Source organism: Danio rerio, chromosome 20 (assembly GCF_052040795.2).
Source record: "Danio rerio strain M-AB ecotype USA chromosome 20, GRCz13ab, whole genome shotgun sequence".
Classification (NCBI taxonomy): Eukaryota; Metazoa; Chordata; class Actinopteri; order Cypriniformes; family Danionidae; genus Danio; species Danio rerio.
The window spans coordinates 38,400,321-38,419,631 of record NC_141040.1 but is presented as its reverse complement, the minus strand read 5'-3'; the positions used below and the strand labels follow the sequence as shown (position 1 = coordinate 38,419,631).

The 19,311-nt window shown below is 36.3% G+C and overlaps 1 protein-coding gene across 2 annotated transcripts in view; it reads left to right on the top strand.

The window, feature by feature from the left end:
• hmcn1 (hemicentin 1) overlaps positions 1-19,311 on the top strand; it is a 139,506-nt gene that overhangs the window by 19,789 nt on the left and 100,406 nt on the right. For both annotated transcript variants that reach the window (XM_087297224.1, NM_001190304.3), the window contains 8 exon segments: positions 3,906-4,064; positions 4,231-4,353; positions 7,715-7,886; positions 7,980-8,086; positions 11,063-11,183; positions 15,176-15,439; positions 15,551-15,695; positions 17,287-17,408. In XM_087297224.1, coding sequence (XP_087153350.1) covers positions 3,906-4,064; positions 4,231-4,353; positions 7,715-7,886; positions 7,980-8,086; positions 11,063-11,183; positions 15,176-15,439; positions 15,551-15,695; positions 17,287-17,408 — 1,213 coding nt within the window.

Here is a 19,311-nt window from a genome sequence, read left to right as displayed (position 1 = left end):
TTAGCTGAGATACTACTATTTGAAAATCTCAAATCTGAGGGATTAAAAGGGATATGCTAATCAAGTAAAATGCTAATAAAATGTTTTTATTGTAGGAATTTACAGTAGAAAAATTAACAAAATATCTAAGGAGCGTTATTTTTATTTTATATTATATTGATTTTTGGCACTGAAGAAAAATCTATAATATTGACAAGTACAATGGACAATACTTGACAAAAATCTTGTCATCGATCCCAATTGTAAAAACAACAAATAATAACTTGATTTCTAGTTGATCATTTGGAAAAGTGGCAAAAGGTGCATTTTTCAGATGAATCGTCTCTTGATCTGCATCCCAATCATCACAAATGCTGCAGAAGACCTATTGGAACCTGCATGGACCCAAGATTCTTATAGAAATAAGTCAAGTTTGGTGAAGGAAAAATCATGGTTTGGGGTTACATTCAGTATGGAGGTGTGCGAGAGATCTGCAGAGTGAATGGCAACATTAACAGCCTGCATCAAGTAATTTGTGCTGCCCATTACGCTACAAACCACATAAGAGGGCAAATTCTTCAGCAGGATAGCGCTCATACTTTAGCCTCCACATCAAAGTTCCTGAAAGCAAAAAAGTTCAAGGTACTCCAGGATTAGCCAGCCCAGTCACCATACATGAACATTATTGAGCATGTCTGGGGTAAGATGAAGATTCCAAAGAATCTTGTTGAACTCTGGAAGTCCTGCTAGAACGCTTTTTGTCATTCCAGATGACTTTATTAGTAAGTTTTTTGAGTCATTGCAGAGATGTATGGATGCAGTCCTCCAAGTTAATGGGAGTCAAGCACAATATTATTCTTTTTCCACTGCAACATAACTTTATATTCCATTCTGTACATTATTTCTGTTAAGTGACAAGACTGTTGTCTAAACAAAGTCAGACCTTACTGTCCTAATTAAAAAATTAAAAATCAAGGCATGATCATATTTCATTTTGGTAAAACAAGCATAATCTAGAGTCCTTTGCCTTTCATATAAACTATGAACTAAACTAGCATAACTAACTCATGCTATTTTTGTACAATCATTTTAGCTGAGAATATTGAATGAATCATGTAATACATTCTTGTTCACATCTCTAGTTTTGTCCATAAAAATACATCAATACGGGTCCTGGACATAAAGCTCCCTCAGCTAGATTGTGTTTATGGCATATTTCAAACTGTTTTTGTCCTGTGTGATTACAGAGGTGATTTGCCATGGTAACAGTTTGACATGGACTCCCTATAAAGAAGTTTTAACAGTCCTCTCTCTGGTTCTCAGCATCTGTCCCAGCTGTTTAGAAAAAAACAAGTCAATTGCAGACACACTGATTAGGTGTAGTTCTGAAATGGCACAAAAAGTATTTGTTTTTGTTTGTATGTCTCCGAAGCAGACATTCATGCAGGATAGGATTCAGTCTAGTTTGTTTGGAGTTTGTAAAAGGGATGCATTATTCATAGCGCTATTTGCTGGTAATGTCTTTAGAAAGTTTTCACAGAATAACCTGCTCCTGTCAATGGACTCTAAGGGTCTGTTCTGAGCACATTCTTTACCTTTTACAACAATATTTTCATTGTTGTTGTTTAAGTTTGCTGTCTGCCAGTGTGTGTGTGTGTGTTTACAAATGGTTCATTCCGACAAGTACCCCCTGGAACGCATGAAAACAAGAATATTTTCTCTTCATTCGAGAAAAGACAGACGTACCGATATCACTGATACATTACTGTACACCGAAACAAAGTTTACTTTTATCCATGTTGGTTTAAAGGCAGGCACGTATCTAGTAGAACTCTTGGAAGTCGTCCATTTGGGTCCAAGATTGTGCTCTGTGTTTCCTTCCAAGGTCAACATAAGTTGCAGGCTTCACTTGACTCCCATGACAAGCTTTAGAGCATGCCGTACATTTCTCCTTTCATGATTAGGCCAAATCTGCTTGCTGTCTGACCAGCTCATTGCGCTTTTACAACTCAAGATAAATATCTGCCTTTGAGCAATCTGAACGTTCCAGCATCAGAACTTGCTGACCATGTGTTTACTTTTGTTTCAATTTATTTAGATTCATTTATGTAGTGGTTTTTGAAGAATAGCATCTAGACAGAAAAAAGAAAACATATAAGGAAGATTATACAGCCTTTTAATAAGCAAGCCAAGGGTAAAAGGAGATTATATTGCTCAAATAGTTGAGCATGCTGCTAAAAACATAAAGGTTTTTTATTTGTTTCTCTGGGAATTCAAGAACTGACCAAATGTTTATCTTTTTATAATTTAGAATCTGCTTGTTAAGTCGTGACATATGGAATACTGTTTCTGGTCCAAGCCGCTACTCATTTAAATTGAGAAAATATTTGTTTATAGCCACTTTTAGTCATATCACATATTAAAGTGAATTTTATTTAAACAGTCTCTGGGTTTCCTGCATCACAAACACCAATATTTTAACAGTTTATAAAAAAATTAGGTTCAACTTTATAATAAGTGGCCTTAACTAATATGTACTTACACCGAAATTAAAAATTCGTTACTACAATATGTGCTTATTCTGTAAATACATGTTTGTTGATTGTACTCATGCTTGATTAAATACCTGCATATATTTGCATGTGTAGTTAATTTCTGTAATTACATTTGTAAATACATTGTTGACCATCCCTTAGCCCACCCTTAAACCTACCCATACCACCAAACCTGTCCATAACCCTACCTGTATCTCAACTTAAGAACACCAGAAGTGCAATATGTTATGAAAAAAGTAAGTACACTGAAGAAAAATAAACGTTGTTTTACTGGTAATTGTCTGTATTTATTTACATCATTTTCTAGTTTTTTCATTATACAGTGAAATACGTGTTGTTTTACAGATATTTTCTGTAACAAAAATTCTAGTATTAAATTAACAGTTATTGCTTGTTTTTTGATATAACTCTATTTTTCTGTTTTTTAATGGACATTTCCTGTATTGTCAGAGAGTAACATGTAATTTTACGTTAATATTTACAGATTATTTGTGGTAAAAATAGGGAAACAAAAATTAATTCAAATAGTTTTTAGTAGTATTGAAGATCATATGAAGATTCCAGTGAGGTTAATCATGTCAAATAATAGTCTATTGTTTGTAGGCTGCATATACAGTAATGCATGCACTCTAAACTATAAACTGTTTATTTTGGCCATCGGATATTAGACAAGGATATATAAATTGTTTGTGATTTTCGAAAGTATTACATCACTTTGAAAATGTTTATTATTACCATTTGTTCAGTCTATCCATACAGTTTGATATACGATTGGACCCGGAACCCGCTTCGTGTGACGTCACACTTAACAAGCGGATAGGTTGCACTGTGAAAAGATCTGGCAAAATGCATGAATGAAATGGCAAGGAAAAATAAGCATATAAGACCTGCATATAAGCATATAAGTCTACATATAAGACCTGTTAGGAAACAGAATGGAGCAGTTACATAATTTGCATTATATTAATGACAGAAATAAATATAAACATAATTTTCATTCAACAATGTATGTCGAATAAGATATGTTGCTTGTCATTTTAACAGTGTGGAGTAGATGGCAAGAATACAATAAATCGTTTAAAAGTAACAGTAAATACATTTATAAAGCCACAAAAGCAATAAATTCTGAAAAAAAAAACATTTTGTGCTTTTAATCTTTCTGCTCAATCCTCAAAAATCGATGCTAATCATTTAAAAAAAAAAGTCAAATCAGCGTATTCGAATGGTTTCTGGATCATGTGACACTGATGATTTGAGTAATGGTTGCTGAAAATTCGACGATGCCTTCATAGACTTAAATTAGATTTTAAAATGTATTAACTCAGACAGCTGTACTAGTTTGTCTCAATGAAATAATAATGGTCTTTTCAGGGAGGTGGAGATTGTCCAGAGATGAGCATCGGAGCCATCAAGATCGCCCTTGAGATCTCCTTACCAGGGTCCTACATTTACGTGTTTACAGATGCCCGCTCAAAAGACTACAGGTTGACCCATGATGTTCTTCAGCTCATTCAGCAGAAACAGTCACAGGTAATCAGATCTTTCACTCTGATTCCAGCTGGAAGATACTTAAAGCTAAATGAATGAATTTAATTTGTTGTATATTTATTGTCATCTGGACATTTTGAAAAATGGAATAAAATATCGGTATCGTGTGTGTGTGTATGTGTGTGTGTGTGTGTGCGCGTGTGTGCAGGTGGTTTTTGTGTTGACTGGTGACTGTGACGACCGGTCACACATTGGCTATAAAGTATATGAAGAAATCGCCTCGACCAGCTCGGGACAGGTCTTCCATCTGGACAAAAAACAAGTCAATGAGGTAAGACTGCATTAGGTGGATCTAGCCGAAGATTATTAATTTGATGTTTCTTTAAGGTTTAAGCAAAAATGGGTTGCTGCTTACGTTTATGTCCTAGGAATAACAGAAGAAATCTTAAGATATCCTGCTCAGATTTTTATCCACTTGACTACACCACTCCATACCCTGACAATAACACATTATTTTAAAAGATTGAAAAAGATGTTATACTGTAGGTCAATGATGCAGTGTGCTCACAGATGAAGGCTTTACTTTATTTGAGCAAAGTTTCATGAACATAAGTACAGGATACTGTTTTATTGCTCTCTGAAAACCAAGGATTTGAAAGAGTTTGCTCTTTTTTGATGTTCCAAGAAATTCCCATCAATCTTTATACAGTATACAGTCAAGTTGGTGATACTCCAGAATTTTGACGTTGGAATCAAACATAAACTGAAATATTTGAGGAGACATGAAAGAGATTGTATAATTTATCATTCTTAAAATACTTCTCAAAATTTACAGTCATTTTAAAATCTCTCTGTTCTAAGCCGTGTGATATAAATTTGTTTAGTTTCTCTGTCGTTAAATTGAACCTATTGTTGATGTCAATGTTATGCTTATTCTGATTTAAAGTCAATTTGTAACCAATTGACCATATTTTACTGTGTGCTTGGTACAGTGTGACTTTAAATACAAAGAAATGTTAATGAATTAATTATGCTTACAGTACTACATGGTTAAGGACAGCGTTGGGTAAGTTACTTTTAAAAAGTAATAGATTACAGATTATTGACTACTACTGGTAAATTGTAGCCTGATTACATTACTAATTACTTCATGTAAAAAGTAATCAGATTACTAGTTACTTTACTTTGAAGTTACTTTTAAAGCATATGAAATATACCTATAAAATACAAAATAAACTGCAACTCATTCAGTAATTTAATATTTACTGAAACACATTACAATGGGTTCATCACAGCAGCTTGACATATTCAAAAGACTTAAAGAGTTCGCCCAAAACTTGAAATTATCTCATCATTCATTTGTTCCAATCCTCTTTTAGCCTGTTTAGGCTGAGTTAGGTCACCGTGTTTTTGGGTGCCGGTGTCCTCCTTGGTGACAACTATGGTTGTAGAATGCTCTCTCTATTGAAGTGCTTGAACAAGTTGCTGGTTGAGTTAAAAGCAGCCGAAAGAGACTGGACATAGACAGCAATATTTTTGTTCTTATGCTTAATGAAATCAAAGTAATATCTGTATTTCCACTTAAAGAAGCAACTACTCTTATCAGCAACCATTTCAGCTTGCGTTTTCCAGCAGAGCTTATTAACTGACGATGCAACGGAAAACCTGATTTAAAAGAAGTATTTTTTTCTTCTAAAAACTATGTAAGTAACGCAATTACACTGACTTTAGTTATTATAATAGTTACACAAATTTAAAATGTAATTCGTTACATTACTGCATTCCCCAAAAATGTAATCAGAATACAGTAATACAATATGGTTATGGTAAGAGTTAGTTTCATGTGCTGTAATTATGCATGGTTTATTTGTAATAAATTAGTAAGTACATGGAACGTGTGACAAGGAGAATACAACTTTTCACTTATTTTATTTAGATTTACTTTTTAGTTCAAATATATGAATATCAATTTTATTATGAATATTAATAATGACATTTTCTGGTGATATTCAGAGCTCCTGTTAAAGGCACAATATGTAAAAAAAAATTTCATAACAATTTCCAAAAACCACTAGAACAGTGTTGTATATTTCGCTGACTTTATGTACTTAATATTTTAAAGAATCTTCAAACCCAGAGAAATAAGCTATTTTTAACTATGACACGAACTGTGTCATGTGTGGCTATGCTAAATGACTGTTATGATGGTCATCGGCATCTTAAATCCCTATAAGTTTTTAGTGGCGCAGTGGGTAGCACAATTGCCTCACATCAAGAAGGTCGCTGGTTCAAGCCCTGGCTGGAACAGTTAGCTTTTCTGTGTGGAGTTTGCATATTCTCCTTGTGTTCGTGTGGGTTTCCTCCAGGTGCTCCAGTTTTCCCCACAGTCCAAAGACATGCGCTACAGGTGAATTAAATAAGCTAAATTGGCCGTACAGCATAAGTGTAAATGCAAGTGTGTATGGGTGTTTTCCAGTGTTGGATTGTGGCTGGAAGAGCATCCGCTGCGTAAGCTTATGCGCTGGCTAAGTTGGCGGTTCATTCCGCTGTGGCGACCCCTGATGAATAAAGGGACTAAGCTAAAAAGAAAATGAATGAATGAATGAATAAATAAACATTTATTAGTATTTATGTATGGGCAAGCGAAGCAGTGGTGCAGTAGGTAGTGCTGTCGCCTCACAGCAAGAAGGTCGCTGGGTCGCTGGTTCGAGCCTCGGCTCAGTTGGCGTGTCTGTGTGGAGTTTGCATGTTCTCCCTGCATTCGCGTGGGTTTGCTCCGGTTTCCCCCACAGTCCAAAGACATGCGGTACAGGTGAATTGCGAAGGCTAAATTGTCCGTAGTGTATGTGTGTGAATGTGTGTGTGGATGTTTCCTAGAGATGGGTTGCGGAAGGGCATCTGCTGCATAGAAACTTGCTGGATAAGTTGGCAGTTCATTGCGCTATGGCGACCCCGGATTAATTAAGGGACTAAGCCGACAAGAAAATGAATGAATGAATAGTATTTATGTGTTTATGGCAAGACAGTAAATTTGACTTTGTTGTCTCTTCTGGCTGCCGTTATCAGTCTCACGCTATTTTTTTCTTTTTCTCAAAGTCTTGATAACATCATCGTGGATTTTTTCTTTTATTATTTCAACAAATAGTAAAAATAGTATTTGTTGTACTCTCCCATTAACTGCGCTCTAAGTTTGTCCAACTATGATGACTTCCGCTACTTAGAAACCTGGAAATGTAAAAAGAGTCTTTGACATTACACACCTTCCAATTTCGGTTTGATTTTATAGTAAACTGAGAAACATCAATGTTTTTATATGTTGTGCATTTTATTAGACTGCACAGAGCAGCATTATAGCAGAACCCTAAAATATACTAAGTATGATAAAACAGCACCGCTTCTTCTTTACACGATCACAAACGAAAGAACCAAAAGTGGTGAATAGTGGCATAATAAAAGCTCAGCTGCTTCTCATAATTCCACACTCAGTCACTGAATCAACAAACTGTGCTTGTTTGCTGTGAATACACACCCTCTAGTGTCGGAAATTGTGCTTTAGGGAATTTTCATGTTCTTTTTTCCATAGATTCTGTCGTATAATCTTAGAGCCTTCATCATCTATCAATCATTGACTTCAGCCATTTATATATTGATGTTACCATGAACCCTATTCATTTATAAACTTTTTGCTGCAGGTTTTGAAATGGGTTGAGGAGGCCGTGCAGTCCTCAAAGGTTCACCTGCTCTCAACTGATCACCAAAATGGGCTTGCAAACACCTGGCAGATCCCATTTGACCCTAGTCTGAAGGAAGTGACTGTTGCCTTAAGTGGACCAGCACCGAACATAGAGATACGAAATTCTCAGGGTAAGGGGAAATCTTTGTGCTCCATCTGATTACAGAATCAAGACATAGTGTTAAGTGATATAAAACTAAAACATGTACTTCTTGTACTCATAGGTAAACTTATCGGAATTAAGGAAGGTCTGTCTGAGCTTCTTCACATCCCCAACTCCGCTAAAGTTCTCAACCTCAAAGATCCTGCCCCAGGAATGTGGACCATAAAGGTGATGAGCTAGTTCATCGCAAATGCACATACATCTTTGACAGGTCTTTTGTATCAGCGTAGATGATTTAACCGTAACTGGTGGCTTTCCAGAAAGGTAAAGTTATTGCTGTAGTCTGTTTTATCTCCCCAGACTGAGGACAGATCTCAGAGTGATGGATAGGTACTGAAAGCCAAGGTTGTGTGCTGAATTCATTTATGTCGCTGCTCTGCTCTTGTCATGGAATCGAGAGTTTGATTACCACGCTTTAGGGTACATACAGTCCCAAAGGGCCAGTTAGAGGAAATTGCAAAATATTTCTGTGTGATTGATTTGTGTGCCCTATAGCTTGTGTGCACAGAAATGAAACCTCTTCAATCTGGTGCATGGCTGCTTTTTGAGTTTGTAGAGCTTGATGATTTATGTGCAGAGAATGTAAAAAGAGAACATATCATTCTCAATCTACTTTTCCACTCAGAAGAAGGGTGAGATGTTCATCTGCTGAATCCACCCTACATCTTCTTCCACCAGACTTCTTCTCCTCCCTTTTAAAAATGGTTTCTTAGGGTGTATTTACACTTGTCAGTTTTGGTTTGATTAAAACAAACTCTGGTGTGATTGCAATTCAAGTGGGCCAAGTTGGAAAAACGTGTCTTAGTCCAACCAACTTATGAAATGAGAACACAACATTGACCAATTACTTCTAAATAAACCAGAAACAGTTATGATATCATCTATTCTTGCTGAATAAATGCAATCGTTTTTTACTGAACCCAAACTTTAGAACAATAGTGTACACTACTTGACAAAAGTCTTGTCATCGACTCTAGTTGTAAGAGCGACAAATAATAATTTGATTTCTAGTTGATCAATTGGAAAAGCGGCAAAAGGTAGATTTTCCTGAATTATATTAGTTGAATTGCATCCCACTCATCACAAATACTGAAGAAGACCTATTGGAACCCACTTGAACCCAAGATTCTCACAGAAATCAGTCAAGTTTTGTGAAGAAAACATCATGGTTTTGGGCTACATTCAGTTTGGGGGCGTGTGAGAGATCTGCAGAATGGATGGCAACATCAACAGCCTGAGGTTTCAAGACATTTGTGCTGCCCATTACGTTACAAGCCATAGTAGAGGGCAAATTTTTCAGCAGGATAGCGCTCCTTCTCATACTTTAGCCACCACATCAAAGTTCCTGAAAGCAAAAAAGGCCAAGGTACTCCAGGATTGTCCTGCCCAGTCACCAGAAATGAACATTATTGACCATGTCTAGAGTAAGATGAGGGAGGAGGCATTAAAGATGAATCCAAAGAATCTTGATGAACTTAGGGAGTCCTGCAAGAACTCTTTCTTTGCCATTCCAGATGACTTTATTAGTAAGTTATTTGAGTCATTGCAGAGATGTATGGATGCAGTCCTCCATGCTCATGGGAGTCGGACACAATATTAATTCTTGTTTTCACTGCATCATGACTTTATATTCTATTCTCTACATTATTTCTGTTAAGTGACAAGACTGTTTTCTAAACAAAGCCAGACCTTACTGTCCTAATTAAATAATTAAAAATCAAGCATGATCATATTTCATTTTGGTAAAATAAGCGTAATCTAGAGGCCTTTGCCTTTCATATAAGCCACTTCTGATACCAAATGATCAACTAAGTCAAGTTATTATTTGTTGTTCCTAAAACTTGGATTGTTGACAAGACTTTTGTCAGGTAGTGTACATATTTGATCAAACTTAAATACTTCAAGGATGTGCAGTCATTTGGACCAAATCTAGCTAATTGTTGGATGAGTATTATCCTGTGTGGATTATTGTATATAAATGGTTTACTGGTAGTTGAAAAGTATTGTATTGCCTTACATTATTAGCTGTAATCTGATAACAATGTGTTTTTGCGTTCAGAGTATGTTTGTTTTTTTGACCACATGTCATATTATTTATACTTTGGCTAATTTAATTTTTCTCTGTTGCATGAATATGGCTTGCACAACAATAGCCAGAGGACATTAAATCCCCCACTGCTCAACTTTTCCAATTTAATGTCTTTATAAAATGTCTTTGAAACATTAACATGAGCTCTTTTAATACTCTGCTGACCTTCAGTGCATTTATAATCATAAATGCTCCGACTGCCTGTCTCTCAAAAGAACATTGGATGAGATGATTATTTTGTATTTTCTATGAGATTGTATTTATTTTCCCCAGATCAGATTCAATTATAATTATAAATAATTATAATGTGTTTAAATAATGTCAGAAAGCATGCTGATAGTGACCATTATCTCGAAGCTTATAGTATTATAGTGTTTTTTTTTTTGTTTGCCTCGGGTTGTTTTAACTTGTATTAGTGAAGGTTTGGCCTAAATGTAACTTGGCACAGTTAATTCAAGTCGGGATTTAAAACCTCCGAATGAACGGATACAATTTAATCTTAATCTTCTGTAAATTGCTCTGTGAAGACCTTTCCCTTTTGAATGCCCCTTTATCCCCATATCCATAGTCCTTCCTTCTCTCTCTCCTCCACATCTCTCAGAGGAATCCTTCAGGATCTTCTCCTCATGGTTCTTGGCGTCATGTCATGCAGTGCTTCATGGCCCATGGTAATTCTTTAGGATGGTTGTAATTTCAGAAGAATGCAAGCAGAGGACCGTTTGCCATGGCTCGCCCTGAAGCAGTAGAGCAGTGAACATCAAGCATACGCCAGGCCCTCCACACCAAAACAGTCATAAAGGGCAGCACAGAACAGCAGGGATTATGTTTAAATGACTCGGACTGCTCTGTCTGCCAAAAGTGAAGAAAGAAAGAGAGTCATTCTTAATGTTCTTGAAGCTGACTGTCATCATAAATCAGTTTTGTTGTGATTCTTCCTTGCAACGCACTGGAGCAAACAAGTCATGGTCATTGCAACTGAATGATGTTATCTTGACGCATACAAATAATCATACTTTTTTGTTTATATCTTTGTGTTGTTGTCAATTTGAACACAGACGTCCAGTGAGGGCAGACATTCGGTCCGCATATCAGGGCTCAGCACCATCGATTTCCGAGCTGGCTTTTCTCGAAGACAAACGTTGGACTTTAAAATGACATCCAGCCGGCCAGTACAAGGTGAGAGAGTTCAAATGAGTTTTGAAGATGCATGAGAGATGAAGGATTTTTAATGAAATTAATTGTATTATACATTAAACATGATGAAAAAAAGTTTTAATAGAACAGCATCTCTCACTCATTCACTTTCGTTCAGTTTAGTCCCTGATTTATCAGGAGTCACCACAGTGGAATGAACTGCTGAACAGCATTTGGTTTGAAACAAAAATATTTTGCAATATTATAAAAGGTTTTAATGTCCTCTTTTATTAATTTAGTGCATTTTGTGTTAGTGATAAAAAAAAATTATTTCGTGTGTTGGAAGCTTGTTCCTGCTACTGGAAAAATAGAAAATGGCAATTATGACTTTTGGGGCCCTATCGTACACCTGGCGCAATAAGGTGCAAGATGTGTTTGGCAGGATTTGTTGCTAATTTCAGACGAATGCAATTCTAATTTTCACGCTTTGCACCACGTTGTTTAAATAGTAAATCCATTTTTGCTGCTTTGTGGACTCATGAGTGTTCTGGTCTAGAAAGGAGGTGTGTTAAGGTGAATTTTGAGGAACTAAAATAGACTGCGCAATTGATTAGCTGAAAGCAGGTCTAAAGTTCATTTTAGTTTATTCATGACAGTTTGCATTTGTATTGTGTTGTTATTGTTATTATTGTTATTATTATTATTATTATTTATTATATGCATATTTATATTTGTTTTAATAAAAATAAGTTTAGATTTATCCACCTGTCGGGTTTTGGAGACGAATGCATTAACATAAGAATAGGATGTGTGTTTGAATATAACTTTTTTGACCACACTTCGTTATTATTGTTTTTTCATTGCTTTGCTGGAAATTAGAACTGAATTTAGAAATAGTTTGAAAAACATCTTTGCGCTTAACAAACTGAATTAAATATGTAGGCTAATGGTGGATTCTTAATGCTTTTGCACCTTGCGCTTTAGACTTTGCACCTAGATTGTTAAAATAAAGCCCTACATGTCACACTTCTGTCTTTGTTTCTCATGACTGTGTATTTAGAAACTCTGAAAAAAAAAACATTCTAAGTTATAAAATTAGAATTGTGAGAACCTCTCAAGTGTAAGAAAATAAGGTAAAATTTTAGTATAGTGACCAATTCTAACTGTTAAATAGTGATTTATTACCTCCCTATTGTTCTGCATGATCTCTTTTTACATGTGTAATGCCCAATACCTACAGCATATCCAATACCTTAATAATTATAAAATAAAAATGAATTGTATCATAGCATAAATTTATTCATTTTCTTGTTGGCTTAGTCCCTTTATTAATCCGGGGTCACCACAGTGGAATGAACCGCCAACTTATCCAGCTCGTTTTTACGCAGCGATGCCCTTCCTGCCGCAACCCATCTCTGGGAAACATCCACACACACTCATTCACACACACACTCATACACTATAACGGAAAATTTAGCCTTCCCAATTCACCTGTACGGCATGTCTTTGGACTGTGGGGGAAACCGGAGCACCCGGAGAAAACCCACGGGAATGCAGGGAGAACCTTCAAACGCCACAAAGAAACGCCAACTGAGCTGAGGCTCGACCCAGCGACCTTCTTGCTGTGAGGTGACAGCACTACCTACTGCTCCTCTGCGTCGCCCTTCTTAGCATAAATTGTGACCAAAAATAGGAATAAATAAAGTATACGTTAGTAAACTTATGATTGCAAGTTTCTATCTCACAGTTCTAAGTTCTAAAGATGTCAGTACAGGGAGTGCAGAATTATTAGGCAAGTTGTATTTTTAAGGAATCGTTTTATTATTGAACAACAACCATGTTCTCAATGAACCCAAAAAACTCATTAATATCAAAGCTGAATATTTTTGGAAGTAGTTTTTAGTTTGTTTTTAGTTTTAGCAATTTTAGGGGGATATCTGTGTGTGCAGGTGACTATTACTGTGCATAATTATTAGGCAACTTAACAAAAAACAATTATATACCCATTTCAATTATTTATTTTTACCAGTGAAACCAATATAACATCTCCACATTCACAAATATTCATTTCTGACATTCAAAAACAAAACAAAAACTAATCAGTGACCAATATAGCACCTTTCTTTGCAAGGACACTCAGCCTTCCATCCATGGATTCTGTCAGTGTTCTGATCTGTTCACCATCAACATTGTGTGCAGCAGCAACCACAGCCTCCCAGACACTGTTCAGAGAGGTGTACTGTTTTCCCTCTTTGTAAATCTCACATTTGATGATGGACCAAAGGTTCTCAATGGGGATCCGATCAGGTGAATAAGGAGGCCATGTCATTATTTTTTCTTCTTTTATACCCTTTCTCGGCACCCACGCTGTGGAGTACTTGGACGCGTGTAATGGAGCATTGTCCTGCATGAAAATCATGTTTTTCTTGAAGGATGCAGACTTCTTCCTGTACCACTGCTTGAAGAAGGTGTCTTCCAGAAACTGGCAGTAGGACTGGGAGTTGAGCTTGACTCCATCCTCAACCCGAAAAGGCCCCACAAGCCCATCTTTGATGATACCAGCCCAAACCAGTACTCCACCTCCACCTTGCTGGTGTCTGAGTCAGACTGGAGCTCTCTGCCCTTTACCAATCCAGCCACGGGCCCATCCATCTGGCCCATCAAGACTCTCATATCATCAGTCCATAAAACCTTAGAAAAATCAGTCTTGAGATATTTCTTGGCCCAGTCTTGACGTTTCAGCTTGTGTGTCTTGTTCAGTAGTGGTCGTCTTTCAGCCTTTCTTACTTTGGCCATGTCTCTGAGTATTGCACACCTTGTGCTTTTGGGCACTCCAGTGATGTTGCAGCTCTGAAATATGGCCAAATTGGTGGCAAGTGGCATCTGGCCGCTGCACACTTGACTTTCTCAGTTCATGGGCAGTTATTTTGCACCTTGGTTTTTCCACACGCTTTTTGCGACACTGTTGACTATTTTGAATAAAATGCTTGATTGTTCGATGATCATGCTTCAGAAGCTTTGCAATTTTAAGAGTACTGCATCCCTCTGCAAGATATCTCACTATTTTTTACTTTTCTGAGCCTGTCAAGTCCTTCTTTTGACCCATTTTGCCAAAGGAAAGGAAGTTGCCTAATAATTATGCACACCTGATATAGGGTGTTAATGTCATTAGACCACACCCCTTCTCATTCCAGAGATGCACATCACCTTATATTCTTAATTGGTAGTAGGCTTTCGAGCCTATACAGCTTGGAGTAAGACAACATGCATAAAGAGGATGATGTGGTCAAAATACTCATTTGCCTAATAATTCTGCACTCCCTGTATTACAAAGAAAATATTCTGAATGGCAATATATGAACTGCAATCACAAGACAAATGCTATACTGTATTTGTGGGTTCAAACTTGCAATTTTGTCTATTTTTCTCTTGAATCTGTTTTTCTTTCAATGTCAAATATACAGTTGAAGTCAAAATTATTAGCCCTCTGTGAATATTTTTTTCTTTTCAAATATTTCCCTAATGATGTTTAACAGAGCAAGAAATTTTCACAATATTTCCTATAATTTTTCTTCTGGAGGAAATGTCATTTGTTTTATTTCGCCTTGAATAAAATCAGTTTTTAAATTAGTCAAACCATTTAAAATTATTAGCCTCCTTTTTTCAATTGTCTACAGAACATACCATGATGGTTATACAATGATTTGCCTAATTGCCCTAGCTTGCATAGTTTAACTAATAAACCTAGTTAAGCATTTAAATTGCACTTTAGGCCTTTAACTAACATCTTGAAAAATATCTAGTTAATTAATATTTACTGTCATTTTGGCAAAGAAGTCAGTTATTAAAAATAAGTATTAAAGATTTTATGTTTAGAAATGTGGGATTTAACAAGTCACAATGACCTTTTTAATCTTCGTCAGTGGCAGACCACACACACTCAAATTTATGAGCCTGACATAGTGGCTGCGCATTTGAGCATTTAAAACATGTTTTGGTTAACCTTTCTAACCTCTGTGCTCTTTCACACACAGGAATCCCCACCTTCATCCTTCTGAACACCACTGGTCTTTCTCCTCCCGCTCGCACCGACCGCCTGGAACTCTTGAGCATCACTGGTAGAGTAATGAAGACGCTGCCCATCCGCTACTTCCCTGAACGACACCCTTATGGCATTTGGAACATCACCGAGTTTGTTCCACCCAAAGAGGCGTTCTTCCTGCGGGTAACCGGCTATGATAGCGATGGCTTCCTCTTTCAGAGAGTGTCAAGTGTCTCCTATTCCAGCATTGTGCCAGGTCTGATTTAAGAGAACAGATGCTGTCACTGAATATTCAGTCTTAAAATTAATAAGGTGTTTTGTGCTTTGCTGTCTGTGTTGCTAGTGTGTTTTCTTCTTCTTTCTTTAGATGCACCCAAAGTAAGCATGCCAACTCGTACCCCGGGCTACTACCTGCAGAAGGGGGGTATTACATGTTTTGTGGAAAGCCTGATTCCCTTTACCTTGCGGTTCACCAGGGAGGGTCTGCGTCTGGGTGTGGATCAGCTCTTCAGGTGCTGATTGATAGTCAGTGATAATGATAGACATTAGACAGTTATTAGCACTGTCGCCTCACAACAAGAAGGTTGCTGGTTTGTGTCCCGGCTGGCCCAGTTGACATATCTAAGTGGAGATTGCATGTACTCCCCGTGTTGGCGTGGGTTTCCTTCAGGTGCTCCGGTTTCCCCCACAGTCCAAAGACATGCTGTATAAGTGAATTGGGTAAACAAAATTGTCCGTAATATTTGAATGGGTGTGTTAATGCAAGAGTATATGGGTGTTTCCCAGTACAAGGTTGCAGCTGGAAGGGCATCTGCAGCATAAATATATGCTGGAATAGTTGGTGGTTCATTCTGCTGTGGCCACCCCTGATAAATAAGCAAATAAGTTGCAGAAAAATGAATGAAAGAATGTTTTGTAACTTCACTTAACTTGTCATTTTCAAATATTTTGCAATTATACAGTATCAGCGTCTGTAGCCATCTCTAGAGAATTACCTGATGGTCTGCTTAATAAATGTTGACATGTTGATTAAAAATGTAACAGCATGACAACTTGACATCGCGATTAATGTGATCAAATTGATCATGGTTATCAATATTAACATGGTTTTATAAAAAAGACACAATTCAGGCATTCCACCAATTTTTCATTCATTCATTCATTCATTTTCTTTTTGGCTTAGTCCCTTCATTATTCTGGGGTTGGCACAGCGGAATGAACCGCCAACTTATCCAGCATATGTTTTTACGCAGCGTACATCTCTATATAAAACACTGCTTCATTTACTTAATTATGTTTGTACTTTCATATTAGTTGTTTTTTGTTTCGTTTGTTATAATGAATCATCATTGCACTTAACAAGTTTACAAAGATAATAAAGCCTGTTAACAAGTTTTTAATGATTTATGAAGGAATTATAGTGCTTTGTTTCCGTATTTCGTCTTTAATTCAGAAGTAGCAGGGAATAAACAGCCACTGTATACTTCTGTCTATTTTCATACCATAGTTTTGTGCACCCTGGCGGCAATGTCGCAAACTGCTGTTACACCTAAACACATTTTCATATTCCCTTTGTCCCGCGGCGGCGTCATTCATGGTGGTAACGGTCATTTTGAAATGTCACTCACTATATATACGATATAAAAGTGGCATTCAAATAAAAAGGTCCTAAACTCTGGACACACAAAGCACAATGGTGCTACATGTCATCGCACTATCCTTGAGGCTATCAACAACAACAATTATAAAACTTTTACTTTCAGTTTTGTATAGTTTAACCCCATAATGTATTCAAATTCTACAAAATTTTTACATCACTGGTTGATTTAAATCTGAAAAATGCATTTAGTTTATAAATAATATTCAACAAAATACATATAATAAAAAAAGGAAATTATTTCAAATTTAAAACCCCACTTGAACCACACAAAAAGGCTTTTAATTTACAAATGTATACATTAAAAATTAAACTTTAAACACCATTTAAAAAAATTTCAATTGTTAACTAAATTGTTCTGTGCCTCAGTAATTGTATTTGTGTGTGTGTTTACTTGGAAAATACTTCATTTTAAATGACGCTGCATTTTTTATTTATCTTTTTAGGGAGTCTACTAATGCATCATGGCCAATTGCTCAAGTGACCCTGAAGGATGAAGGCTTTTATGAGTGCATCGCCATCAGCAGTGCTGGAACAGGACGGGCTCAGACCTTCCTTGACGTTTCTGGTTAGAACATCTTATTTTCACCTTCGTCTTGCGAACTTGACCATGAATTAGCTCCATCTTTCAAAGTTTGCAAAGATTTCTACCATTAGCAAATCACTGAAGCATTCTGACTTTACAAAACTGTGTGCATGACTAAATGAACATTTCAAGCTTATACACTTAAACATAATAGAAAACACATGAGGATACGATACATATGAGGCAAATTATTGAGATATCCCACATCTGACATGCCTAGAAGTGCTTTACAATCAACATATGCGTGAGTTCAGATAGACTCCCAGTATTATCGACTCTGATATGAGCATTGTTCCAAAAATCTACTCTCATTTCACCCAAAGCTGAAATTCCCCAGATGTAATGGACCATTATAGGCTTTGGTTTACTTCACGCTCTGTGTAACAGACATATGTTGTCTGTGAACAGTCTCATGTGTTTGAGTGTGGTTATTTGCTCAGCAAATTGATTATTATTTTTGCTGCTCAGTTTAGAGATGCTGTCGTTACAAACATGACACAATTTTAGCATTGTACTTTTTACCATAGCAGTTGAGGATTGATAAACTCAAGAAAACTATTAAATCAATGTGTGTATACTAAAACTGCAAAACTACATTTAGACAATATTCAATTCTTTACTCATAATATAATACAAGCTTTAAAAAATAATGTGCTGTCAACCTATATGACATTATTAGCATTTTAGACACAAGCAGATGCAACTGCTAGGGCCTGTTCATACCAAAAGATTGTTTAGTACAGAAATGCATTGCAATAAATAGTATATTTTGAATGACCGACTGCTCATATCAGCAACAACCATTCACAAAATGTCAGTGCACTGGATCTTTCTTTATCGAGGTGGGTTCTTTTTTGTCACACTGTAAAGATTAGGAAAACAGGTCAGCCAGTAAGATGATCATTTGGTCACATCCCCAAAGCCTCGGTTACTACATAACTGTATATATTTTTAGAGAAATGCACAGCTAAAATTGTTTGCACAATGTGTAGACCGGGCCGGGACATATTATTAAAATGTCGTACCAATGGCTTAGTGGTTAGTGCATCGATACATGACACTCCGCTGTTCATGGCTACCTGAGTTCGACTCCTGCCTCGAGGTCCTATGCCGATCCTTCTCCTTTCTCTGCTTCCCATGCTTTCCTGTCTATACCCTCTACTGTCCTATCATATATATGTAGTTGAAGTCAGAATTATTAGCCCCCATTGGAATTTTTTTTTTTTTTCATTTTAAAATATTTTTCAATAAAATAAAAAAAACAAGAACATTTTCACAGCATGTCTGATAATGTTTTTCTTCTGGAGAAAGTCTTATTTGTTTTATTTTGGCTAGAATAAAAGCAGATTGAATTTTTTAAGGAACCATTTTAAGGACAAAATTATTAGCCCCTTTAAGCAAAATTTTTTATCGATTGTCTATAGCACAAACCATCATTATACAATAGCTTGCCTAATTACCCTAACCTGCCTAATTAAACTAATTAACCCAGTTAAGCCTTTAAAAATCACTATAAGCTGTATAGAAGTGTCTTGAAAAATATCTAGTAAAATATTATTTACTGACATCATGACAAAGATAAAATAAATCAGTTATTAGAAATGAGTTATTAAATCTAGTATGTTTAGAAATGTGTTTAAGAAATCTGCTCTCCGTTAAACAGAAATTGTGGAAAAAAGAAACAGGGGGCGAATAATTCAGGGGGGCATAATTCAGTTAATTGTGCCTTAAATAAGTATACATAGTTAGGGAATTATTCAAATGCTTGTCATCATAGTTAAACAATAAATGAGAGAGTCAAACCCCAAAAATAAGGCATTCATTAATTTTCTTCACTGAACAACTATAGTACCTGTAAAAATAATGAATTACTAGTTAATACAGT